Source organism: Canis lupus, chromosome 9 (assembly GCF_011100685.1).
Source record: "Canis lupus familiaris isolate Mischka breed German Shepherd chromosome 9, alternate assembly UU_Cfam_GSD_1.0, whole genome shotgun sequence".
NCBI lineage: Eukaryota > Metazoa > Chordata > Mammalia > Carnivora > Canidae > Canis > Canis lupus.
In genome coordinates, this window is record NC_049230.1 from 41,487,515 (window position 1) to 41,513,762 (window position 26,248).

Below are 26,248 nucleotides of genomic sequence, written 5' to 3' on the forward strand. Positions count from 1 at the left end.
AATGACTCAGAGACATGTAAAGTATCAAAAATCTTGCCACCTTGCTTTTATCAGAATTTTGGTGGATTTTTCTCAATGTTGTCTACCAGGAAGTTCCTTCAGTTGCAGAGTATCAGAGAGGAAAAATAAGAAGTAATAAAGAACTGAAAATATAATCAGTTATGATTTCACTGGCAAATTCTGAAATGAAATGATTTTCTTTGAATCTTCTTAGAATCATTGTTAGTATTAAAGAAAATTATTATTACTTACTAGACTTGCTAAATCCAGAAATACACTCTTCCAAAAATTCTAAGGTCAGATGTGGCTCATTGGCTGCCAGTGTCTTACTAATAGAGACAATAAAGAGGGTGTTGTTGGCAGGGATGCATAAACCTGATGTCTCTAGTAATTGGCCCTCGATTTTTAAATTGAAGGTACAAGTTAAGGCACACAGAAGATTATAGGCAGCTGACCTAGGAGGAAACACAAATGAAGTTGTTTTAAAACATTTTTTTCTTATAATTCCAAATTTTTTTCATAAAGCACAACTTAGGATTCTATTACAAAGCATAATCAACTACTTTTAAATTTTATGATCAATTAGAGATAAAGTCTTATGATTCTATGGTAAACACAACACCCTTGATCATTTAGGGATTTTCTTCATCATTTAGGGATTCAGGGGAGGTTCTTGACAATACCAGAAGAGCCCTGTAAGGCTCCTAAGACAGGTAACTATAATACATTTCTAAGAGATATTTTACTGGGATATAGAATATGGGAGGTTTATGGTCCTAAAGTGGTTCAATAGAAAGTTAGTTAGAATAAAGGCTCATCATATTTTCAGTGAAGCCAAAAACTCAAATTGTGGTTCCCCCTTCCCATCAGATCTATTTATAATGGGGATCATAAGAGGATAAATGAGATGGTCCCTCATCAGATTAAAATGCAAAAATCTTTCATTAGTACCTACTGACTTTCTTTCTTGGTGTCCTACAAGACATCCTACAAACTGGAGGTCAAAAACAAATGTAATATAATTAAGTCCCCCTCCCCCATTTTTCATTTACATAAGCACTGAAAACAAAACCAATAATATACATCCAGGTTCCATTAGAACCAAACTTCCCTTAGAAATGTCTGAAAATATACTTAAGCACTTCGGGACACAAGTCAAAAAACTCATACTTGATTTTCAAATTTTCATTTTACTGCCCCTATCCTGCAAGAGAAATAATTTGATTACTCAGCAAATTTCAGGTTTTGTTGACCTCCAAACCTTTACCATGTTACTATATTTTTGCAACAACCATATGTGAGCAAAAAGCCTCTGAAATTTAAGGCATCCTAAAGGCTTTTTCTTTGGAATGACATGCTTCAGCAAAAAGCAGAAGCTGCTTTTTGTTCAGTTCAATTCATAAAAGGATACAGATTCATTCAAGCTAATAATTGTTAGAAGATTCTTCTATGAGGAATTTTGAATTAGAAATTAAACGTAGGCTTCATAGCTCTATTTTCCTAAAATGAGAACATTAATACTATTGTTTCTAAGTTTTTGTATCTTTTACTAACTCCTAGGAATTTGGAGTTACACAATTTTGACACGGACTTTTATTCTGTACATTTCAACAGCTATAAAGAACTGGGCCTGCTCAAACTAGGGTAAGTGTCACAGGTTCCTTAGGGATAAAGAAAGCTAAGCATACACAAAATTTTTTTTTTTTTTTTTTAGCATACACAAAATTTTATGTATAATTTATAGGAGGCGCATCCAGGTAAAGAAATCTTGATATTTTTTCCCCTTTATTTAAGAATCAGGAATTCTAAAAGGCCCATTTATAAAACCAGGGCTACATTACACCCTAGGGAAGATTTTTCTGGAGCTAAGAAATTTTATTGGTAAATATCTTGACAGTCCCAAGGAACCTGAGACAAAGAATTACCCAACATGAAAAGCAGAGGGAAGAAAGGAGGGAAATGGGATCCCTGGGTGGCGCAGCGGTTTGGCGCCTGCCTTTGGCCCAGGGCGCGATCCTGGAGACCCGGGATCGAATCCCACGTCGGGCTCCCGATGCATGGAGCCTGCTTCTCCCTCTGCCTGTGTCTCTGCCTCTCTCTCTCTCTGTGACTATCATAAAAAAAAAAAAATTAAAAAAAAAAAAAAAAAGAAAGGAGGGAAAGAGTGCAAAGAGACACTGGTAGAGAGAGGAGGGGTGGGAAGGGGAGTTGGGAGGTGGTAATACTGAGCACAAACCGCCTGCTAGGTGCTAAAATACACTACTATACATACTATTTATTAAACCTTTGGAGGTATATAGGAAAGGCACTGTTTTCTTTATTTTGAAGATGGGGAACTAGAGCTCAGAGAACTTTAGTACCTCGCCCAAAGTCATACATAGTAGCAGACCTAGATTTAAACCAAATCTACTGACCCTACACACCTTGCTAGTTCCTCATTCATGTTCAGAGTATTAAACCTAAACAGAACCAATTATACTATCAGATGATATCTACATTTGTCTTAAGACTTCCTTCAAAAATTTCATTAAAGTCACATAGTTGGGGGGGATCCCTGGGTGGCTCAGTGGTTGAGCGGCTGCCTTCGGCCCGGGGCATGATCCTGGAGTCCCGGGATCGAGTCCCACATCGGGCTCCCTGCATGGAGCCTGCTTCTTCCTCTGCCTGTGTCTCTGCCTCTTTCTCTCTGTGTGTCTCTCATGAAAAAATAAAAAAATAAAATCTTAAAAAAAAAAAGTCACATAATTGGAAAGTATGCAATGTTATTGTTTGAGTTACTTCACATTAAGCCCTCCGTTGTCAAACAATGATCATGTAATTTGACTGTGAGGAAACTTAATAGTGATATACTTTTGAACATGGGAAAACATAATTAGAGGACTCAGAAGGAGAAACTTAGGAATAGACTTTTTTTTTTTTTTTTTTTTTAAAGGCTTTTTTGGGGCAGGGGACAAAACAGAACAACAAAGCTGCTACGTAGGCTATTTCAGATGAAAGTTTCCTGGAGAAAGAACATATATTGGTTTAGTGTGAATCACCCTTTTCAGAATTCCACAGTTCATGTGAATACCCCGCAAACTGATGAGGTCACACTGGTTAACCAACACAGCATACCTTCCTATTTAGAGTATTAAGGTAGAGGCTATATTAAAAGCTTATTAAGTGGTCTCATTCTAAAAGTAACAAATCCTGAAAAAAGTTGGAAGTGAATTTTTAAAAACCTACCGTAAACTAGGGTCTGAACTGCCTAAATTAAGTAACGCAATATTGAGCAGCGTCCCAGGGACATCTTTTGGCCGAATCTTGGTGTGTTGGGGGATGGAGTCAGGTTGTGACAGCTCCCAGCGTGTCCGGATATGGATGATAGACTGAACAATGGCTTCACACTCCTGGTGCATGAAGGTGAGTGGTGTGCCCTGGTTTGCAATGGTTAAGGTAAACTGGTTCTCATCTACCAGGCAGATCTCTTCAATTTCCGAAGCATAATAAATATCATTTAGAAAGACCGATTGCCCCAGGACTTTTGTTCGCTCTGCTGAGGTTACTTGAACAGCAGTAGAACCAACCTGGAAAGTGATGGTGAGAGGGTGGAGTGAAGAAGAGTTAAATTCCACATCAAAAACCAATTGACCAACCGAGCAAATACCATATTTGCCATTTAAGGAAGAGTTACCACCATTGTATGCTCAAATGGGTTCAACTGCAATAAATGCTCTCATAAGAGACTGAAAACATTATAAAAATGTTAGTTGTTTTTTTTAAAGTTCAAGAATCCCATAGACAATTACTGATTTTATCCTGGTTCATGTTTCCCACTCTGCAAAAAGCATGCAATAATCAGAAGAATCCTCAATTGGTAATTTCCACCCTCCCCACATTCCTTCCATTTGACTAATTGATGGCAAACTGCCCTCTCTACAACACTCTCCTGCCTCTAATCCGACCTAGAATATAATGAAGTGTTCACCTCTCCTATCTTTCACAGGACCTCCAAGAAGACAAAAAGCTTGGTTTTCCTCCATTTGGACTGACTTTACACATTTGATCCACTACTATAGGCACACCTAGGGAGGCCAGTGCAGTCTGGTTAGCCAAGAAGGATAACAAATCATTTACCTAACATGGAGTGAAACTTACTTTAATGGAAACCTTGGTGTCTTTGTGAGCTAGCTTGAGAGCATTGTGGAATACCTTCAGGTCCTCTTCTAAAGCCAGTGTGGCAGCAGGCAGTTTCTGTTGTTCATGCTCTATGTGCTCAGCCAGTTTCCCAGGACAGTCTATGAAGATGAGCCTTTTGCTGCCTTTGAGGCCAGTCAGCAGCCGCTCGTGATACTTGGTGTACTCTCTGACCCAGGAGTTACAGTTATAGATATAGACTGCAGAGACATTGTCATAAGCGAAGCCAGGAAAAACAACAAACCACTTGGAGAGAAAGTCTGTTTTAAAGCGATTGCTCGGCCCAGTATGCGTAAGGTCCACTACAATTTCATATGGCTTTGCATAATATGGCTTTAAAGTCAGCAAGACATGGTATATCAGCAAATCGCCATTGATTTGACCAGTTTTAAACCTAAGGAAGATGACATAAAAAGGACACAGACGTTAACAGAGTTCTGAATAAATATACAGATGCTACAAATCTATTCCACTCCTTTAATTTTCTTATGAGCCTTCTAGAAAAAACTATAATATCAAAAAATTATATAAAACCTAAATCAATTTTTAAAAATCACTATTCTTTAGACATTGAAAAAAAAAGACTGAGGTAAAATGGAAGAGACAAGTCTCCAACTCAAAAACTTTTGAGCAACAACCTGCACGTCACAGACAAGCAGAGGAAGGCAGTTAACATGGATTGATTGCCTCTAGGCCCACTAAATGTCCCAGGTGAGTTGTTTGGGTGGGAATGACCCACCTGGAGCACTGGAGTAATCTGAATGGCTTTAGTCAATTTGCTTACCCCACCACCTTGACCAGAGGAGGTTCAGCAATGATTACATGACTCAAATCAGTACAACCAGGGCCAAAGAGGCCCACCAACTCAGAAACTTTAGCTTTAGTTGGGAATTGAGACTTTTTCTTTCCCAGTGTTTACGAACAATGAACACATTGTCTTGGGAGTTGTTAGCTCATACCTTGAGAAATGAAGGAGAAGCTGGCCTAAAAACTGGAGAAATGGAGAGAGAAACTGAGGACCCAGTCATATCATCTGAGCCCTAGATAAAGCCTCTCCTGGGATCAAATTTATCCCCAGACCATTCAGTTGATGAGCCAATGAATTCTATTTTTTTTGATTAAGCCATATTAGGTCATACATAGATTGCTTACACTCAAAAGAATGCTGACCGGTGTGAGTAGCCAAGGTAAGGACCATCAGAAAGCCCTGAAGAACACAGTATTAGAACTTCAAATCATAACAACTTATATTAACTTGGCCCAATGTACTACACTTGTTGACTATGGTAAAGTATTACAAAATAGGCTCAATAAATAAATATTTATTTATTATACGGATAAATATCCGTATCTCAGGAGATCTTGTTGGGAGAAAAGAAGATAAAAATCAAATTAAATGATTTTAAAATCTTTTAAGATCAAAGGAAAGGTAGAACATAGTATGTTATCACTTACCAAATGAATTGCAGAGAAAAATAGTTCAAGACAGGGAGAGATGAGCACAAACTGAGCAGTCACTAAAAGCGCTGTGACTAAAGTGGGTAGAAGAAATTTTTAATTCAATAAGAGGAGGGACTAGCAGGCCTCATAGAGATAAAGAAGAAAAGAAAAACTAGATGTGCTGAGGTAAGTCATCTAGTTTAGCTGGAATGAAGGATTCACATAGAGAAGTTTTAAGAGATAAAGCTGGACAATTGGACTACTAGGTATTTACCCAATGGTTACAAAAACACTAATTCGAAAGGAATACATGCACTCTGATGTTTACAGCAGTGTTATCTACAATAGCCAAATTATGGAATGAGCCCAAATATCCATCGACTGATGAATGGATGAAGAAGATATGGTGTTCCAGAACGGCTGGTTAAAAAAGATACGATAATCTAGGTATGGTCTAATAAGGATCTAAATACTATGGTGACAGTAAAAGGAGTCAATTCAAGAATCTGAAGAAGGACCAAGATGATATATATATACAATGGAATATTATTTGGCCATAAGAAGAATGAAATCTTGCCATTTGCAATGACGAAGCTAGAGAATATAACGCTAAGTGAAATAAGTCAGAGAAAGACGCCATAGGATTTCACTCATACGTGGAATTTAAGAAAGAAAACAATCAATCACAGGGGGGAAAAAGAGAGAGGCAAACCAGAAAACAGACTCTTAACTATAGAGAACGAACTGATAGTTACCAGAAGGGAGGTGAGTGGGGAATGGGTTAAATAAGTGATAGGGATTAAGACAGGCACTTGTGATGAGCACTGGGTGTTATAAGTGTTGAATCACTAAACTGTACACCTGAAAGTAATAGGACATTGTTAACTAATTGGAATTTAACTAAAAAATAAAATACAATTGAAAGTTTAACTTAAAAAAAGAGATAAAGCTGGAAAAACGCATAACAGTTAAATTGTGAAGGGATTAAAACTAGTCATCTAAGAGGTTCAGGTTTTCTCTCAAGGGCACAGTATTTCTCAGAATATGTTCTGTGAAGCACTAGCATCAGAATCAACTGTGGTAACTGATAGAAATGTGGTCTGTTTCTACTACATATGAACCTATGCAGTGGGGCCTGGCAATTTTCATTGTTTTTAAGCAACCGTCTTACCTGATACTTATGTGCACAAATATTTCTGAATCACTGCTCTAGGTGTCAGAGAGTTATTCAACTTTATTTTCTTAACGAGATAAGATGATCAAAGGAAGTGATATATACAAGCTATATGAAGGAGTCAGGGCTGGTAAAAAAAAAGATACTATAGTCTAGGTATGGCCTAATGAGGATCTAAACACTATGGTGACGGTAAAAAAAAAAAAAGAAAAAAAAAGAAAAGAAAAGAAAAGAAAAGAAAAGAAAAGAAAAGAAAAGAAAAGAAAAGAAAAGAAAGAAGAAAGAAACCAATTCAAGAATCTGAAGGAAGGATCAACACAATCCAAGGTCTGATCAGGGCTGACAGGGCTTGAATTAAAAGGACTCGCTGTATACCAACCCTCTGAGGTCACAAAGAATGCTGCTATCATGGACAAAAACAAAGAGATCATGAGGAGCAGCCAACTTTGGGAGAGAAAATGAAGTCCATTTCAGACATACTGAAAATGAAGTGATGACAGGACACTGGAGGGGAAAGAGTAAATCAACGTAAAAGCATATTCTGCTGCATATAATCTAAATTTACTCGGTATTTTCTCAAGTCATTGTTATAGTTCCACAATTTGAGACGCTGATTACGTATATCATTGTTTCTATTATCTGCCCAATACCCCAGGTCTCCAAACACATGACATTGAATCAGACTGCAGTACATAAATAAAATTTTTAGAGATTTTAGTGCTGCAGGAAAATTACCATTTCATCTTCATTCAAAAGAAGGAGGCATATACAATGAGCAAAAGGTCAAATGGCACTGAGTAGAACACCCTCCCTGCCCTGGAGGCGGGGATTTGTTGTACAAAAGCCTCCTGTCACGCCAGTAGCCAACTGGACAAGTTGGACTTTATGGTTTTTTTTGTTTTGTTTTTTTTTTCCTTCTCTGTGACATGTGCTTTAGTTGCAGCAGAAAGGAAATGTGTCATCTGTGGTTTGGTTTTAAAAGTGGAAAGCTAGCTGTAAAATCTTTTTTTTTTTTTTTTTTTTTTTTTTTCAGTAACTGCAGATTTACTTTAAGGTTCATGCTCTCCAAGTCTTGTCTGCTTTAAATTACTTGGAAGCTGTACTTCAAGACAAGAAAAGAAGTGGCTATTAAAATCAGGTTATAATCAGATTTTAACCAAGAATTTATAAGGTAGGTCATCTATATGGCTTTTCTTATGCCTTTTCACTCATAACTTTGCACGGATTAGTGTTCAAGGAAGTGCTTTCAAATGAGACCTAAGAATCTTACTAACAAAGTAGAATCATAAGTGATTGAAAATGTATGCTGTTTTTTCTGGCCTATTAAGTAACATTTAAGTTAAAAATTGAAAGATTTATCATCAACAGTTTTTTCATGATTAGGAAGTATGTGAGTTTAGATTCCACAGTGAATTGAAAAGTTTTATAATTTAAAAAGTTGAAAAAATAAAGTTCATGACCAGAGATAAAGAAAACTTTTGATAACATAACCTGGCCTCCATGGCATAAATTAGGAATGCAGAGACAGTCCTCTATTCTCAGGCATTTGTAAGGGCAAGAGAAAGTCTCATTTTGTTAACAGTTTGTTTATTTGGGGATGAAAGTACATCTGGCAGAAGACAATCAACAGCAGGCCTATTATCCACCCCGCGGTAAGCACTGCTAAAATGTGTATGAATATCATGATGTATACTACACTGTTAATGAACTAATGTGATAAGAATAACCCACTTTAAATAATTTTAGCATTGAATGCAGAAAACTAGTTTAGTACAAAAGGATGAAAACTACTTGCTAACCCAATTTAAAATATTTCTCTTTGTGAAAGATTTATGAAGTATATAAAGATTCGTTATTCAAATGGAAGCTGAACACTTATTATATAAGAAGTCAATGCACAATATCTTTATTAAAGATCATAATCTAAAAAGTAATCATTCTAGAACACATAATAAAGTTTTTTTTTCCTTTAGGAAATACTACTTCAGTGGCTAGTTTCCATTTAGCATTGCTTATTACTTTTGTTACGTTTGTTAAAAGTAACAAAAGTTACTTTTGTTTGTAACAACATACTTGTTATTCTCAATTTCTATATATCAATAGCATACAAATTTTATCCAATGACATTTAACAACTATTTCTAATAAAACCTCAAAACTCAAAAAAGCATGACTACCAGCAGCATCTGTCTTACTTGGGAAGAAGTTAGAAATGCAGGATCTCAGATCCCTCCTAGACCTAAAAAATCAGAATCCACATTAAAAAACATAAACAAAAAAAGATTCCCATGACCATTCAAGTTTGAGAAGAACTTCTATAAAATAAAGTCTTAAACAGGCAATTTCACTGAATATATCTCAGGAGAATAATCAATTTTTGCTTCTAGTTATCTCAAACAAATGTTAATAATAAAATACTCCTACAAAAGTAACTTGGATGAACAGAATATTACTATAAAAGAGAGAACTCAGGACGCCTGGATGGCTCAGCGGTAGAGCGTCACCTTCAGCTCAGGGCATGATCCTGGAGTCCCGGGATCAAGTCCCATGTTGGGCTCCCGGCATGGAGCCTGCTTCTCCCTCTGCCTGTGTCTCTGCCTCTCTCTCTCTCTGTGTCTCTCATGGATAAATACATAAAATCTTTAATTAAAAAAAGAGAGAACTCGAGAGCAACACTCTTGGATCCCCTCCCTCTTTGGGAGCCTTGTACTATCAATAAACTTTGCTTTACTGCAGAAAAGAAAGGAAAGAAAAGGAAAGAAAAAGGAAAGGGAAAGAGGAAAGGAAAGGAAAGGAAAGGAAAGGAAAGGAAAGGAAAGGAAAGGAAAGGAAAGGAAAGGAAAGGAAAGGAAAGGAAAGGAAAGGAAAGGAAAGGAAAGGAAAGGAAAGGAAAGGAAAGGAAAGGAGAAAGAGATAACTCAATATAAAACTGATAAATTTTTTCTGCTGGTTTATCAGCACCTAGAATAGATATGCCAGTTCTATTTAAATCTTCAATCATATCGTAAATAATGAGAATTAGGAACAGACTTGTCCCCCTTTTGCACTGGCTTTCAAAGAGCTTGAAGCTAAAACTAAAATTCATCTTTTTTATTTGTATGTTGAAACTTATGATCTGCCTTGACTTCCACTTCCCACAGTCTAAATTCCACTGATCCGGATGTTCTGTATAATTTACTGTAAATTTACTGTATAATTAACTTTAAAAAATTATGTCAAATAGTCATAGAAAAGATGCTAGGCATATATGATGATGAAAAAAGTAACTTGTTTAACTTTTGAGATTATTCAGAAGAAATCTGCTTTTTCACTGTAATGCCAGATTTTTAGGTTGAGAAATCTGGCATGCCTTTGCTCTTAGCAAAGCCACAATAAATTAGGGGATATACAGGTGAATGGAGAGAACCACCCCCACAATTGCTTTCACAAATACCAGGAGTAAAACAAAAACAACAACAACAACAAAAAAAAACAAAAAACAAAAATACCAGGAGTATATTTCTAAGTACCAGGTTTATTCTAAGCTTCAAGATAAACACTCAAGAAAAAAGAACATCTTGAATTCCTATTTGAAATCCATTTTCCTTTGGTTGCTACACTTCCCCTTTCTCAATCCCAAAACAAAAACCAAAAAGCCAATTTGCATTTTCTTTTCATACATGAAGCAAAATGCTCAAGGCCACATTTCTCCTTTCCTATAAGGATCAGTGACACATTTTTTTAGAGGGTGGGGAGTTTCTTTAAATAAGATCCTTAACTGGTTGGGGGCAAAAAAAAAAAAAAAAAAAAAAAAAGGAGGAATCAAAAAAGTAAAGCAGAAGTATCTGATTCAAAGCTCAAGTTTAGCATGCTTGGAACGGAGGAAACTATAAAACCATGGGATTCAGTTTAAAATGATTCACAAGTATTTTTAATGCTAACTTCTAGCATTTAAAAGAATAACAGAAATTAAATTGTTTCTTTACACACAGTCTAACAGAAAACAAACAAGCCAGGTAAAAAGGAATTCAAACGGGATAGCAAATATTAGGTATGGGTTTGTAGCTCACTTGTAAAATATCAGCTGTCCATCTTTCAACTACAATCGTAACAACTGGGAACCACTGTTCTTTCCCAAATTAACAAATGACACTGCTATCCCAACAGATTTCCAGCATATTCCTGGACATGGAGCACAGATGGCTTTACCTGCATCTCACCCTTCTGATGACGATAGTTTTTTCTTGGTCTCCTGGAACAAACGCAAACTATACCCAACTGTGGGCTAACAATACTGCTGTCTGGGAGCGAGATATTCAAAATCAGATGGGCAGAAACCAAGATGAAAACATTAACACAAACCCTACAACTTCTGCAATAGATAAAAGCAGTAACTCTGTAAACAGGACTGAAATAACATCATCTCTGGTCACATCTCTAACTCCTAAATCGGAACTGGAGCTTTATATACCTTCTGTTATCAGGAACAGTTCTCCAACAGTACAGAGCACAGAAAACACAACCAAAGATCACCGTGAAATTTTCAAAAAAGAGGTCTGTGAGGAAAACAACAACAAAATGGCTATGCTAATTTGCTTCGTTATAATTGCAGTGCTTTTTCTTATCTGCACCCTTCTATTTCTATCAACTGTAGTTCTGGCAAACAAAGTCTCATCTCTCAGACGATCAAAACAAGTAGGCAAGCGTCAGCCTAGAAGCAATGGTGATTTCCTGGCAAGCAGTGGTCTCTGGCCTGCTGAATCAGACACTTGGAAAAGAGCGCACCAGCTCACAGGGCCCAACCTAATGATGCAATCTTCTGGAACACTTATAGCTACAAGGGGAAGAAAAGATGAAGGAGGAACTGAAAAACTCACTAACTAACAGGCACTTTAGTAAAGAAAAATGCAAAGTAGCAAGGAGGAAAGTGTATGAAGTAAAAATGAAATCAGTTTGATATTTTATGCCAACATGTTGGTTTGGTGGTCTAAAATTTGTTGACATGGCAGCCTTGCAATTTAAAAGCAAGCAGGTGAAGAAAAAAAAAAAAAAAAAAAAGCAAGCAGGTGAGAAGGGGAGAAGTCTGCCCACCCTCTCAATTATTTAAAACTGTGCACTTTTGTTCTGACACTGAATATTTTAAAAAGCAGGTAACAAAATCCAAGAATGTGGGGCAGGTTTTAAAGATGACTTGAAGGAACTGACTAATGGAGGCAGAAAGGGACAATTAAATACATAATTTCCTGTTCAGCAACAGTAGTTAGATGATCTTCATCTGAACATAATTAAACTTTGAAAAGTTTTAGTGTGTCCTCAGAGGCAAATCTACGCTTTGACATCTAACAGAAGCCAAATTCCTAATGCGGAGAGTTGAACTGCAGTTTAACGATACCTCTGCTGCACGTGACAAGATCTGTACCATCTCATATACCAGCACAGCTAATTTTATGCTAGATGTTTTCATCTTTATGTATGGCACACAGAAAAAGGTGGTTTTCTACTATAAATATTGAATTAAAACTTTTAATTTTGTATAATAAATTAAGACTCCTTAGAATAAAACTGACTATATATATTTGTATTCATTTTATTATCTTAGGGAACACACTGTAAAGATCAATCAGAAAAAGAGCTTAACTGAAACAGGTGAGACTAGCCACCACAGAAGGCCAAGAGTAATTGTAAAGCACATCTTACTATTGTTTAAATGCAATGTACCTCTATTCTATAAATACTGCTTATTAGAATATTTATAGCAAATATCCAAAGAGGGATTATCTTCTGACTTCAAGGATGCCAAATGGCCTAAAATAAATTATCAGTTTTGTTCATTTTCTTTTACTATCTAATGTGACATGATCAAAGGAAAGATGTGTGTATGTTTGCTCTAATCTGGAAAACAGGATACTTCAGGTAATTGTTTAATCTTTCAAGAAACTGGGTTCAGTAAAATAATGACTTACACTTAAGACTTCCACCTTCAGTTAAATATATTACAAAAGTTGGTTTGAGAGACATTTCAACTTCTAAAACTGATCCAGGGCATTCTAATTAAAGACCAAGCTACATTTAAAGATTTTCATTCCTTATTGAGCATTTACTGTGGGCAATATGCTAGCCATTTAAGAAAAGATTTCATATATTTTTTTCCAAATATGATCACAATGTTACCCTCCATTTTAGGTTAGTGATTCCCATCCTGGTTGTGTATCAGAACCATGTGAAGAGTTTTTGAAACTAGCCAATATCTAATTAGCACCCTCTCTTTCTGATTCAGCTAGAAAGGGGTAACCAAGCTCTGGTAATTTTTGCATTAATTCCCTAGGTGATACTGCTCTTGATCATGAAAATCACTTCTTACAGGTACCATGGCTTCAAAGACTAGGTTACATCTTAAAATGAGAGGGAAGAAAAAGCGCATCAATTTTATGATTATCACCCATTTGTTAGAAAAACTATAATCATATTATTCCAGATAAAGCTAAATGCCAAAAAAATAAAAAGGTAAGCAAGAGAATTCTCATGCCAGTCACGTTATGACAGACCTCGTTATCTTTTGAGGGGTAAAAGCGACCAAACTGGCAATGAAACTGGGCAGAGCTCCCATCTTATACAAATTAAAAATTTGAGGGCAGCCCGGGTGGCTCAGCAGTTTAATGCCGCCTGCAGCCCAGGGCGTGATCCTGGAGACCCGGGATCAAGTCCCACGTCAGGCTTCCTGCATGGAGCCTGCTTCTCCCTCTGCCTGTGTCTCTGCCTCTCTCTCTGTGTGTGTCTCTCATGAATAAATAAATAAAATCTTTAAAAAAAAATTAAAATTTTGAGATTGTGTACTAGAACAAATAGTGATAAGACAAAGTACTCCTTGAGAGTCAAGTGTCATATATACTTGTCCAAGGAAATTAAAACAAATTACTGTCTTTTAGGGGCATCTGATCTGGGTGGCTCAGTCAGTTAAGCATCTGCCTTTGGCTCAGGCCATGATCCCAGGGTCCTGGGACTGAGCTCCACTTCAGGTTCTCTGTCTAGTGGGGAGCCTGCTTGTCTCTCTCCCTCTCCAATTCCCCCTGCTTATTCTCTTTCTCTCTCTCCAATAAACAATAAATAAAAATATTTTTTAAAGATTCTTAAAAATTAGTGCCTTTTAAAAAATAACAAATAAGGGGGGAGGGGGCCGGGAAAAAAAAATTAAAAAAATAAAAAAAATAAAAAATAACAAATTAGGTAACTACTTTCACATTCAATATGTAGGTCAAACATTTTCTGACAAAACAGAAAGCTTCTATTGCAAGAATATTTAAAATTCATCACTAACACCCTCAGAATAATGCTATCCAAGGACAGTTCACGAACAAACAGAAATGGTTCCTTTTCAAACTTGACAGTGTTTAAACATGATAGATTAGGATACATTTTGAGTTCAAATTTTAAAAGTTATTTTTGAACAAAGAACATTTTTGTTTTCTATCCCTGGATGTTATGGTCCACATACTCAATTCAGGGATTTTAAAATAGTGAGTCAAAAGTTTATAGTGTTTTTATTATATCTGCTTTATAATTAGACCCCTTAAAAACAAAAACTATTCTTTTTGTAACAAGTTATAAGTACCCTGACCTTAAGAACTAGGTCTCAACAGTTCATGATTCTCTGCAGTGACCAGGGTAAAACAGGGCATGGTTTAATACTTACCTTATCTACTATAACAGGTGTTATGCTAGGCACTTTACATTTATTTAATCCCATAACAAATTTACAAATTAGAAATTATGACTTCCATTTCTCAGATGAAAAAAGAGGCTAGAAGGTTACTTGCCCAGAGAAATTTTTATTTAGACTGACTCATTCTTTTTTTCAATATACTTTTGCTTATTAGTTAACTTAAGGAATCATGATTACCAATTTATTTTACTTTCCACTGAGGAGTACCTACTTTGTGGCTAATCAAAAGCTATGCACTGGAACTTGAAAATCATTTAGTAAAGTACCTGGTCAAAAAAATTTAATTATACTTTTTACCTGGGCTTTGTCTAAATTATGGATGAGGAAATAATGTTAACATTTACTGCCTTCCTACTGTGTGTGAGGTATCTATACATGTTATCTTATTTAATCTTCACAGTAACTCAGTAAGAGAAATATCATCCCTCCAGAGGAGGAAATGATGACTCAGAATACAACAACTTGCCTAAGGTGATCAAATAAACAGAACACATCATTCACTTCTTATGAAAAGAAATCTTACTTTGGGTAGTAACCCAAGAGGAGGTTTTTCCTTAGAATAGGTAAGTTCCCCTCTAAAGCTGTATTGTAAATATTTAAATTATATAATCACATAACTAAAGAGTCTCAAATATTGACTTACCAATATTAATTAAAAGCATTCAAATCTTAAAGCTGCAAATTGTGTTTCAAAATAAGTTCTGTTAAAGTAGTGCACTTCTTAGTCATTTTGTGGCTTTATTGCACTTCCGGAACCAACTATCAATAAACTTCCTCTTTTTCTCCGGAAAGCATTTCAGTTTGCTACAGGACCATTTTTAATCTGAACTGAACCACCCCTTTTGCTTTCTTAGCCAAATCGCCAAAATGTCCAGATAGAACAAGAACTTAGCATTCTGCAAAAAGAAGTTAACAGTTGAGGTAAGAAAATTTTCACACAGGCAATCTGGTTTATCTTTGCTTTATATAAAATTTATTTTTAAAACTAAAATGTTAAGTATTTCAAACTTAAACTCTGCTAGTCTAAAGATGTCTATAACAGGTTTTGTAATTTTGTTGCATGGAATGAAAAAATATCCAATGTTGAGTTTGCCTTGAAGAAACATTTTCAGCTAGATTTGTAATATCATAGCCCTTTTAAAGTTTATTCAATCACAATGGTTGATTAGCCTTAGTTCTGTAATTAAAAAGTAAACTATAACCATGGCAGATAAAGCTAAAGGTTATAAGTAAAACTAGAATCCATGGGAAATGACCAAATTTACAATCCCCAAATACCAACTGTTAAAAATTGTAATTACTTTCTATAAAATTTTCCTATACATAATCCACAGATTTATTTATTTTTAAATCCCCTTTAGTTTCTATGGGATTAGTTTAATGGTCACCTCCACTTAATTTAAAAAAGAAATCAAGGGAGATTAGATGAGGTACTCAATTACCATTATTACATATGCTTTTTTTTTTTACACACAGAATTTCTATATTTAAGTAATAATGGTTATAGGAAAATATTGTAGCTGTTTAAAGCTCACTATGACAAAACTGTTATGATAAAATGTATGTACATACATTTGTATCATCTACATATTTATGCCATAATTTATTATCTGAGCTGTTGGTAAACACTGTAAAATAGATAAGGAAAAAACACAGGATAAATAACAGAAAATTGCTAATATGCATACAACATGCCTACTATGTGAATAAACAGGGTAATTACAAAGTAAATATCCTCCAAATAAAAACTGCAAAGAGTTTAGTTTACACAGACTTGTAACATCACAGAATAAATTCATAGTGAGTAATACTCTTTCAACATTTCATAACTATTTATCACTTTCCCTTATAGAAGTCCACTTTGGATTTTTTCTAAGTAACTATTACAAGCTAGAAAATAAATATTTTTATCTCTTTTTTAGACAAGATTTGTTTCTATATATTTTTAAAGGATCAGTTCAAAATTTAGAGTGTAATAGTACATGAGTTTTCCAACTAATTTCTATATAACTCTACTTAGAAGGAAATTGTGAATTCTAAATTCAAATTTGTTAAATATAAATCTGATGCCTTTTATTGTCCAATCTTTAAAAGTCACCTCAAATATGAAAGCTTACAGGCTAACCATTCAAAACTCTCAAAACTGTTTTCATAGAATCAGAAGACCAAAATGGTTTTCTGGTAGTTCTTTTTCTATTCCTTACTCAAGACTGCCTCCAAAAGTTATTTATATATCTATTCCCAGAAAGCTCACATCTCCCTCCCTCATAAAGCATTCCTGCTTCATAATTTTACTATGAAAGGCAGTGCAGCTTATTTAGTGACATGTAATAGAAGGAAGGGCTCTGATACACCACTGACATGATTTCTTTATCACTGCCTCTATTTACAACTGTGACATTCTGGCAAGTTATTCCACAACTCTGTGTCTCAGTTTCTTTATCTGGAAGATGAAAGTAAGGCTACCCTGCTCTACAAAATAGGATAGTACCTAACATTTAGTGGGTACACAGTAAATGGTAGTTATTATTGATTAAAGTCACCAAATATTTCCTATTATAGTTCAAGGTTAATTTCCCTTTCTATGTCTCAAGATACACAATTGCTGTTTTCTTCCTTTTATGATTTAATAACCAGTTGGAGATATACTACTAGTAAATTTCAATCTATTATATCTATATTGTAACTTATTAAATCAAAGTAGTAATAATATCAAAGTCATACTGATTCAGGTATTATTTTTGATATTGCTTCCTATACTTGCCTTTTTGTCTAAGAGACTCTCCAAAAATCTCGATTCTCTTTAAATGACATTTCTTACCATATCCAACATAACAGGATCAATTTTAACTGTACTCTTTATGTACTTATACATCATATTTATGAGAACATGTCTAATACATGAGGACTCCTACCATCATGGTAACTGCGGAAGATGTTTGGTTAAATGAGTTGATGTTTTCCTTCCTCTTAAAACATTTTTAAATATTCAGGAAAAACAAAGGACCAAAATCACAGATTTATTTTATTTATTTATTTTTTAAAGATTTTATTCATTTATTCATGAGAGAGAGAGAGAGCGAGGGGCAGAGACACAGGCAGACGGAGAAGCAGGTTCCATGCAGGGAGCCTGACGCGGGACTCTATCCTAGGACTCCAGGATCACGCCCTGGGCTGAAGGCAGATGCTTAAGCACTGAGCCACCCAGGGGTCCCCAAAATCACAGATTTAGATCTCAAAGTGCCAACCCATAATGATGAGCAAAATACTGCCAATATGAAGGTAGGCAAATTTGGGATTTGCCTGTTCAGCCGACTAAGGGATTTCTAGAAAAGTGCTATATAGAATGTGCATGAGTTCTTTAGAATAATTAGCAGTTATGTCTTGAATAGTGCCAGAAAAAATTTAAAAAGAGAATCTCAAGAATACTTAGAATGGATGAGAACCTGTAATGAAAGCCTAGTAAAGGGATCCCTGGGTGGCGCAGCGGTTTGGCGCCTGCCTTTGGCCCAGGGCGCGATCCTGGAGACCCGGGATCGAATCCCACGTCGGGCTCCCGGTGCATGGAGCCTGCTTCTCCCTCTGCCTGTGTCTCTGCCTCTCTCTCTCTCTCTCTCTGTGACTATCATAAATAAATTAATTAATTAATAAAAAAAAAAAAAAAAAAGAAAGCCTAGTGAATTTGAGAAGACGGGGGAGTCAAGTTCTCCATTGTGGGAAGACCGCTCCTCCTTACCACTTCCCTGTGTCCACAAATACGGTCCAGTGACAGAGAGCAGCACTTCATGGTTGTTCCTTCCATCTATTTCAATCTTCTCACCCAACTTCTAATTTTGCCCACTTTAATCATCTACCCTAATTCTTGCTAACTATATAACTACCACTTTTTCTTCAGTTTTTTACTAACTTTTCAATACTTTCTCTAGTCCACTGACCTTCCCTTTTCACATATATTTGCTGCTTACTATAATTTATAGTAAATTTATTTTTCTCTTTGGGTTTTTATTTCTTTGCACTCCCTTTTTCATTTCATCTTATTTGACATTTTCTCCCTTTTACTCCCCTCCCCCATGTGATTCATTGTTTCTACCTTCTCTCCCTGCAGAAGCAATGTTGGTACTTCAGGTACACATGTTTACATATTTAAAAAAATACATATGTTAAATAACTTTCTGCACTGGTAATAACACTGGACTTACTATTCTGAGTTAGAAGAAGTCAATTTCCTCACTATTATGCCCCATGTTTATTCCGCTATTAAATTCTGCTCTTTCTTTTCTGGACTGTTCTGATTTGCTATAGTAGAATTCTAACACAGATTCTAGCATTCTGATGTAGCAGACCTTAGGAGGGTAGAAAGCTAACTGATGAGTGAGAAGAGATAATAAGATTGTTAAAAAATAGAATTTGGTTTTGATATTGTTGTAACCCTTAAATGACAAGTAGAAAAATCTCATATATTGAAGGTTTATGGTCTTCCTATTGAAAAAAGAAGCTATGATATGAACCTACCAAAATTGATCTTACAAACTAAAATGGTTTATAATTATGTTCCTGGTCTCAGTCTTTCCTCCTCTAGTGCCTTTCTTAGCTAAATGAAAGAGGAACTGTGTGGGTTTTTTAAAAATTTCAAGCTAAGTCACAAAAAAGGGAAATATTTTTGGCTGAAGACAATTCATGGCCTATATTTTCTGTTGCTTTAGATGGCATTTTTTAAAAACTAAAGTGTAACTCTGAAGAATGTTTTTTCGGGGGTGGTGGTAATCTGAAGAATAGCAAGTGCGAACTGCACAATGATAATCATCATCTGCACAATGATGATTCAAATCCCCACATTTATGCCAAAAGTTTCAATTTTTCCCATTAAACCTTTTACAAAATGGATAAAAAGCATAATTTAATAACTTAGATTTCATCTTCTCTGCTTACATTCTGGCAGAAGTATTAATAAATAGTGAAAAGTGAAATGGAAAGGAACCATGAAACCAATACAGGTTAAGTTTCCTGAGCTCCTAACATATAACACTTAGCTGTAAAGGAATATACGGTGGTTTAGGGAGTAAAAAGAGCACATGCTTGTGAATCAGATGGTCCTGAGTACAAATTCCCAATCTGTGATATAATATACATAATAGTGATAGAACACTGGGCAAACTCTTAATGCATGTGAATTTGTCTCTTTATCTGTAAGTCAAGGATTTCTCCATTTTCCTCATAGTCATTTAAAGGTTAAATGAAGTAAAGTTATATAAACATCTCAGTACAGTACAGAGTATGTTCTACATAATTTTTTAATTTCTTTTATGCCTTCTTCAAGGTTCTCGTTTGAATGGGTAGGGATAATAGAAAGAAAATGTGCAAAGTTAAGAGTAATAAAAAATAACACAATTATTTAAGAGAATAAAGATGTGAGGAGGACCATGAATAATTATCTAAGGAATCATATAGACAAAAAAAAGAAGGAAGATTCAGGGAATGGCTAATCTCTCTGGGTTGTGGTCGGTCACAGAGAACTTGATTTAAGAAGGGGAATTTAAACTGAGGTCTGACCAATGAAGACCGGTTCAGATAGGAAAAGAGGCTGGGTTTGGGGGAGGGGAGTGTGGGACACTCTAAGAGGGTGAGAAACAGTGTTATTAAAAATGTCTATTTAAAGGATGCCTGGGTGGCTCAGTGATTGAGCGTCTGCCTTTGGCTCAGGGTGTGATCCCAGAGGTCCGGGATCAAGTCCCACATCGGGCTCCCTGCATGGAGCCTGCTTCTCTTCCCTCTGCCTGTGTCTCTGCTTCTCTGTGTCTCTCATGAATAAATAAATAAAATCTTTTTTTAAAAAAAGTCTATATAGGGGAAAAAGCATGTGTCTGGAAAATCCTTAAGATGGGAAGAGGTGCATTTGGCTGAATGAGAAGTTTCAGTCCTGAGACCTAAGTCAGGACTGGTAAACTCAAGCACAAGGAAGAAAATTCAGTTTAGAATTTTTGTCTTGACAGCAACGGGGAACCTATTAATAAGGGAGTAGTAAAGTGCCTATAAATGCTTTTCAGAATATTAATTCTTCAGCATTATGCAGGAAAATTTAAAGGAGAAAAATTTTTAATTTAGCCTTGGAGTATTAGAAAGAAAATTAAGGGGATCCCTGGGTGGCGCAGCGGTTTAGCACCTGCCTTTGGCTCAGGGCGCGATCCTGGAGACCCGGGATCAAATCCCACGTCGGGCTCCCAGTGCATGGAGCCTGCTTCTCACTCTGCCTATGTCTCTGCCTCTCTCTAGCTCTCTCTCTGTGTAACTATTGTAAATAAATAAAAATAAAAAAAAAAAGAAAATTAAAAGGAAGAGACCATACAGGGGGAATAAATCACATGCCCTCTACTAAAACAGGGTAATGTACCATCATTGTGTACCAAGTGGTAGAGGAGGAAGCAATGAAAACTACTCAAATATGCTGAAAAGTCCATTTATTTGCAAAACCTGAGGAGTTCCTCTTCTGTTATCATACTTTGCCTAGAACATCAAATCTCTCTCACATTGGCTTAAGAATCCTAGAAAAACTAGTTTCTAATCATATTTTCCCAGATCTAACACCCTGAGATGTTCCTTTCCCTAATGTTAAGAAATAATGAAATGGTTCTCATTGTGTTTAATGATGTACAAAATGGTCTCTTACACCTAGAGCTGAAAACCGTCTTAGTCTAACTCCTCACTTTAGAGAGAAGGCAACTGAGAACAGGAGAGATGAAGTGACTAGTTCTCATAGTGAGACAGAGTGACTAGTCAGATGCATAGCCACATGTTGGAAGTAGAACTGGAACTTACTCTTCAAGTTTTAGCACCTACCACATCCCACAAAAAGCCCTGCCTGCCAAACTTACACATAAGCCTTCTCTTCCCATGTCCATATGTTGGTTCCCCTGCCTGAAACATTTTATTTGCTTAATTCCTTCTTACAGATCTTTCAAGACTCAGTTCAAGTTTTACTTCTCTGAGAAGCCTTCCCTGAAAGCCTCCCAGGCTATGTTGGTTTCTTTGTGCATCTCTTGTGTACCTTTATGAGAAAACTTATTAAATTATCATAATTATTATTTGCTTCCACCACTAGAAACTTTTTTGGGAGGCATTATCTCTTAAACCTAGAACAGGCCTGACACAATAAATGAATGAAAGCAGCAGTGGGACAACTTTATCAACTGGACAGAACTGACTTAACCAGATTCAAAGATCATTTAGGATTCTGAGTTGAACTGACTCCTTTAAGAGTAATAAGATCCTAAGAGTACCTGGGGGTAGCTCAGTTGGTTAACTGTTGGACTCTTTTTTTTTTTTTAAGGATTTTATTTATTTATTCATGAGAGACACACACAGAGAGAGAGGCAGAGACATACACAGAGAGGCAGAGAGAGAGGCAGAGAGAGAGGCAGAGGGAGAAGCAGGCTCCATGTAGGAAGCCTGATGTGGGACTCGATCCCGGGACTCCAGAATCACGCCCTGGGCCGAAGGCAGGCGCTAAACCACTGAGCCACCCAGGGATCCCCAAGTGTTGGACTCTTAACATCACCTCAGGTCATGATCTCCGGGTCAGGAGATGGAGCCCCAGGTTGAGTTCCTCATTGGGCTCCATGCTCAGCACATGTCTACTTGAGATTCTCTCCCTCTCCTTCTGCCCCTCCCTCCACTCATGGGCTCATGTGCATTCTCTTTTTAATCTTGAAAAAAAGAGTACAAGATCCTAACATAAAGACACAGTGCTAGACTCTGATGATGCTGTAGAGACTACTAGCATGATAGACTCTGCATAAAAAACTTCAACAAAGATAGTACCATAAACAAAAATAGAAGAGGAGTCAGTTTTGACATGAAGATGAATTGTTTTAAATATGCTAAATTTGCTACGGCAGGATATATACATGGAAATATCCACCAAAAAGTTATATAAATGGAACAGAATTAAAGAGATTTAGGCTGGATGTGCAGGTTTGGGAGTTAAAGGCATACAGGTGAGAGTTGAAATTTTATAGAATCAGGATCAGAGAATACTAGCTAAGAATGAGGACTGAATAGGAAGTACCCATATTTAAGGAGAAAAAAGGGCACCTGGGTAGCTCAGTCAGTTTAAGTGTCAGCCTTTGGCTCAGGTCCTGATTTCAGGGTCCTAGGATTGAGCCCCAAGTCTGGCTCCCTGCTGAGCGGGAAGCTTGCTTCTCCCCTCTCCCTCTCCCTCTGCCCACCCCACCCCCCACTCATGCTCTCTCTCTCTCTCTCTCAAATAAATAAGTAAAATCTTTAAAAAGAGAGAAAAATGGGAGCTGGTGAGATTACCATGAAAGGAAGACTATCACAAAGAGCTACTTGAATAGTGCTGAAGGCATAGTCAATAGCATCAAATGTGGTCAACAGAGGGAGGGGGGAAAAAGAGAATAAAGAAAAGATTGTTGAATTAGATAACAGATGATCACTGGTGTCCTTCAGAACAACAGGATCAACTATTTCTAGTAGTAAGGAAGAGAAAAATAAAGAGCACATGGACCAAGCAGCCAGAGCCTATGTATTTCAGAAGTATGACTGTGAAATGAAGGATTGTAATGTAATGAAGCTAGGGGAGCAGCAGGGCCAAGTACAGATCCTATGAAAGAATTAAGAGAGATTATTGCCTATGAGGTCCAACTATAGTAAGTTAGAATATATTCAAGAGTTGTTTAGGGATCCCTGGGTGGCGCAGCGGTTTAGTGCCTGCCTTTGGCCCAGGGCGCGATCCTGGAGACCGGGGATCGAATCCCACGTCGGGCTCCCGGTGCATGGAGCCTGCTTCTCCCTCTGCCTGTGTCTCTGCCTCTCTCTCTCTCTCTCTCTATCATAATAAATAAAAATTTAAAAAAAAAAGAGTTGTTTATACTATAGTGTCCCAAGTCTACATAACAAACAATAAATACTTATTAAGTACCTACATACTTTGTGCCAGACACCAAATAATACCTGTCTTTCTTTCTTTCTTTCGTTATAAAACCACTGGTAAAGAAGAAACATTCTGAAATGGATCCCAAATATTTCATCTTAGTTTTGTTTTGTGGACACCTCAGTGATACATTTTTCTCAAAGACAGAAGCAACGACAACAGAGAAGCAACCACAGTTTACTTTATTGAGCTCATCAAGGCAACATACCTCAGCTAATTCCCAAAACATAACAGGGAATCTTATGAGTCAACCAACACAATTCAACCATGTTTCTCCTGCACAACCAATACCAACTACCAAAGATGCTGCTGGACAATCAACACCAGCTGCCTATGCTTCTTCTGAAAAACCAGAAGCACACACTTCTGCTGGGCAACCACTTGCCTCTAACCCCACCAAACAACCAATTCCAACAGCCAACACCTCCTCCCGACAAACAGCACTACTGGTGTTTACTTCTGCTGGACAACTAACCCCATCTGCCCCTACTTCTACCAAACAACTGCCACCATTTGTCTATACTTCCACTCAACAACCATCATCTGTCCATACCTCTTCTAGAAAACCAGTATCACCAACTGTTCATAATCCATCTATACAACCAACACCAAGTGTCAAAAGCTCAACTAGGAATACTCCAGGATTCATCCTAGAAACTACCAGTAACAAAAATATCTCACATGAAACTACATCTAATTCAATAGCTGCCATATTACTTGGTGTAATTCTGACTTCTATGTTGGTATCTATAATCATAATTCTACTATGGAAATGCTTGAGAAAACCAGTTTTAAATGATCAGAATTGGGCAGGTAGGTCTCCATTTGCTGATGGTGAAACCCCTGACATATATATGGATAACATTAGAGAAAATGAAGTGCCCACAAAACGCACATCAATTGTTTCACTTATGCCCTGGAAAGCAGGCAAAAGCACACTGTTAGCTGATGACTTGGAAATTAAGTTGTTTGAATCAAGTGAACACATTGAACATTCCAACAACCCCAAAACAGAGAAAATAAAAGATCAAGCAAATGGTACATCAGAGGAGAGTGCTGGTGGATCAACCATTGGCACTGCTGTTTCTTCTTCAGATGATGCAGATCCACTTCCACCACCTCCTCTACTTCTTGATTTAGAAGGACAGGAGAGTAACCAATGTGACAAACCCACAATGACAGTTATATCTCCTCTTCCAAATGATTCCACTAACCTCCCACCATCTCTGGACTGTCTTAATCAAGTGTGTGAAGATCATAATTCTGAGTTCAAACAAACATTTCCACCTCCACCTGACTCACTTAACTTGTCCCTGGCACCAGGAGATTTCATGAAAAACCAGGAAGATTCCAAAAATGAGATCCAGTGTCAGGATTTCTCTATTCCTCTGGACTCTGATCAAGATCACAGTGAATCCTTGCCACTCCCACCTGAAGAACTGTTATAAATAGTATAACTTGCTTTTTAGCTGATTTTCCATCCTTCTTATGAACTCCATCTTGTTTTTCTTCATGTGATGATGGCAACCTGTAGCCAATTTTTATTTTTATTCAGGAACTACCTGAAATCTGCTCAAAATCCATGTGCATAAGTAGAACTTACTTTTAAAAAATGATGTAATAGTGATCTATATACCGGCTATAGTACTTAACTTTAAATGTACAGTACATTTTATATATGTATGTAAATAACCATTTTGAAAACAAATACTCTACATACACTTAATATCACCTAATAGATATTTTTCCTCCTGAAAAGCTGTGTATAAAGTTACCCTGAATAAATAACATTTTGTTTTTCCATTTCAAAGTTTGAGGTGGGGGGAGGGGCATGAGGAATTAAATACATACTCCAAGTTTTAAACAAAACTCCAAATTTTAAATTAATACCTCAAATATTAAATAACTATTCCATGTTTGTGGGGATGAGAAACTAAAATGCATGTTGAGGATACAAAAATTTTTTTTAGCTCTCATTGGAAGCAGTAAAGCAATTCTGTTAAAACATCAAATGGAAGGGGGTGTTGGATTGGGGATACCTACTCTGAAAAAATAAGAACATGCACCATAAACTGTAGACATTTTTCCTATCTTGTTGGGAGAGCACAGCTTCTAAAACTAACATCTTTAAAGATTTTCTTCTTCCTATGGCTCAAGCACCCTAACAAAAGAAATCTTACAAAGGAAAATAAAACCACATACACTAAACCACACCTCAATGGCTTCATTCCAAATTTGAATGATTTTTCCAAGAAAAACAGACTGTATCAAATACAGATGGTTCTCAACTTTCACTAAACTTAACACTTTCTGACCTTATACACTTAAACTCTTAAACCACCATTCCTATGTAGAATTTCATCTTTCTTTTTTTTTTTTTTTTCATCTTTCCTCCATAAACTGATAAGTAATGAATCTGAGTTATCAGAGTAGGGGTGGACCCAATCTTTGTCAGAGTCATGGTGGCAAGTATTCCATGGCTATATGCTTGTGGCAGTACCAGCCTATGCCTGCAAAAGAGCAGCACGCAGTCTTCCTTCTTACCCTACCCTAACCCCTGGGGGAAATCTCGCTCAAAATGAAATATGATGGTCTTGCTGGTAGTTTAACCTTGAAGAACCCCTCATAGTTCTGGGGTTTTTCAAAACAAAATATAGTATTTATTTGTAGCACTAGTGTTCACAAAAACACAAAGCTCCATCTTTTTGGACAATGAAATTTTATATACAGTATTTCCCTTTAAATCTTTTAAACCATCCCTTACTGACCATTAAAACTTTTTATTTACAGAAACATTTCCTTGAACTTATTTT

The 26,248-nt window shown here is 36.5% G+C and overlaps 3 protein-coding genes across 14 annotated transcripts in view; 2 read left to right on the plus strand and 1 right to left on the minus strand.

Moving 5' to 3' along the window:
- Window positions 1-26,248, minus strand: part of NF1 (neurofibromin 1) — a 274,111-nt gene that overhangs the window by 44,866 nt on the left and 202,997 nt on the right. For all 10 annotated transcript variants that reach the window (XR_005364696.1, XM_038548199.1, XM_038548201.1 and 7 more), the window contains 3 exons: window positions 4,138-4,570; window positions 3,226-3,566; window positions 253-455 (listed from right to left, as the gene is read on the minus strand). Coding sequence is in view for 9 of the 10 variants with exons in the window: in XM_038548199.1 (XP_038404127.1) it covers window positions 253-455; window positions 3,226-3,566; window positions 4,138-4,570 (977 nt within the window). In the remaining variant the exon portion in view is untranslated. The remainder of the gene's footprint in view (window positions 1-252; window positions 456-3,225; window positions 3,567-4,137; window positions 4,571-26,248) is intronic.
- EVI2A (ecotropic viral integration site 2A) lies at window positions 7,661-12,339 on the plus strand. 2 transcript variants are annotated; one of them, XM_038548207.1, is made up of 3 exons: window positions 7,661-7,961; window positions 8,395-8,442; window positions 10,936-12,339. In XM_038548207.1, exon 3 carries the CDS (start codon window positions 10,957-10,959, stop codon window positions 11,650-11,652), a length of 696 nt encoding a protein of 231 aa, XP_038404135.1. In that variant the 5' UTR covers window positions 7,661-7,961; window positions 8,395-8,442; window positions 10,936-10,956; the 3' UTR covers window positions 11,653-12,339. The 2 variants fall into 2 exon arrangements, with proteins under 2 accessions (XP_038404135.1, XP_038404133.1); XM_038548205.1 differs by lacking the exon at window positions 8,395-8,442 and having other exon boundaries at window positions 7,664-7,961.
- On the plus strand, window positions 15,259-25,648 carry EVI2B (ecotropic viral integration site 2B). 2 transcript variants are annotated; one of them, XM_038548202.1, is made up of 2 exons: window positions 15,259-15,409; window positions 23,498-25,648. In XM_038548202.1, the coding sequence occupies exon 2, from the start codon at window positions 23,513-23,515 to the stop codon at window positions 24,881-24,883; it is 1,371 nt and encodes a 456-aa protein (XP_038404130.1). In that variant the 5' UTR covers window positions 15,259-15,409; window positions 23,498-23,512; the 3' UTR covers window positions 24,884-25,648. The 2 variants fall into 2 exon arrangements, with proteins under 2 accessions (XP_038404130.1, XP_038404131.1); XM_038548203.1 differs by having other exon boundaries at window positions 15,264-15,409; window positions 23,501-25,648.

Excerpts from the sequence above, each read along its gene's own strand:
- EVI2A (XM_038548207.1), top strand. The coding sequence starts at position 10,957 with ATGGAGCACAGATGGCTTTACCTGCATCTCACCCTTCTGATGACGATA.
- EVI2B (XM_038548202.1), top strand. The coding sequence starts at position 23,513 with ATGGATCCCAAATATTTCATCTTAGTTTTGTTTTGTGGACACCTCAGT.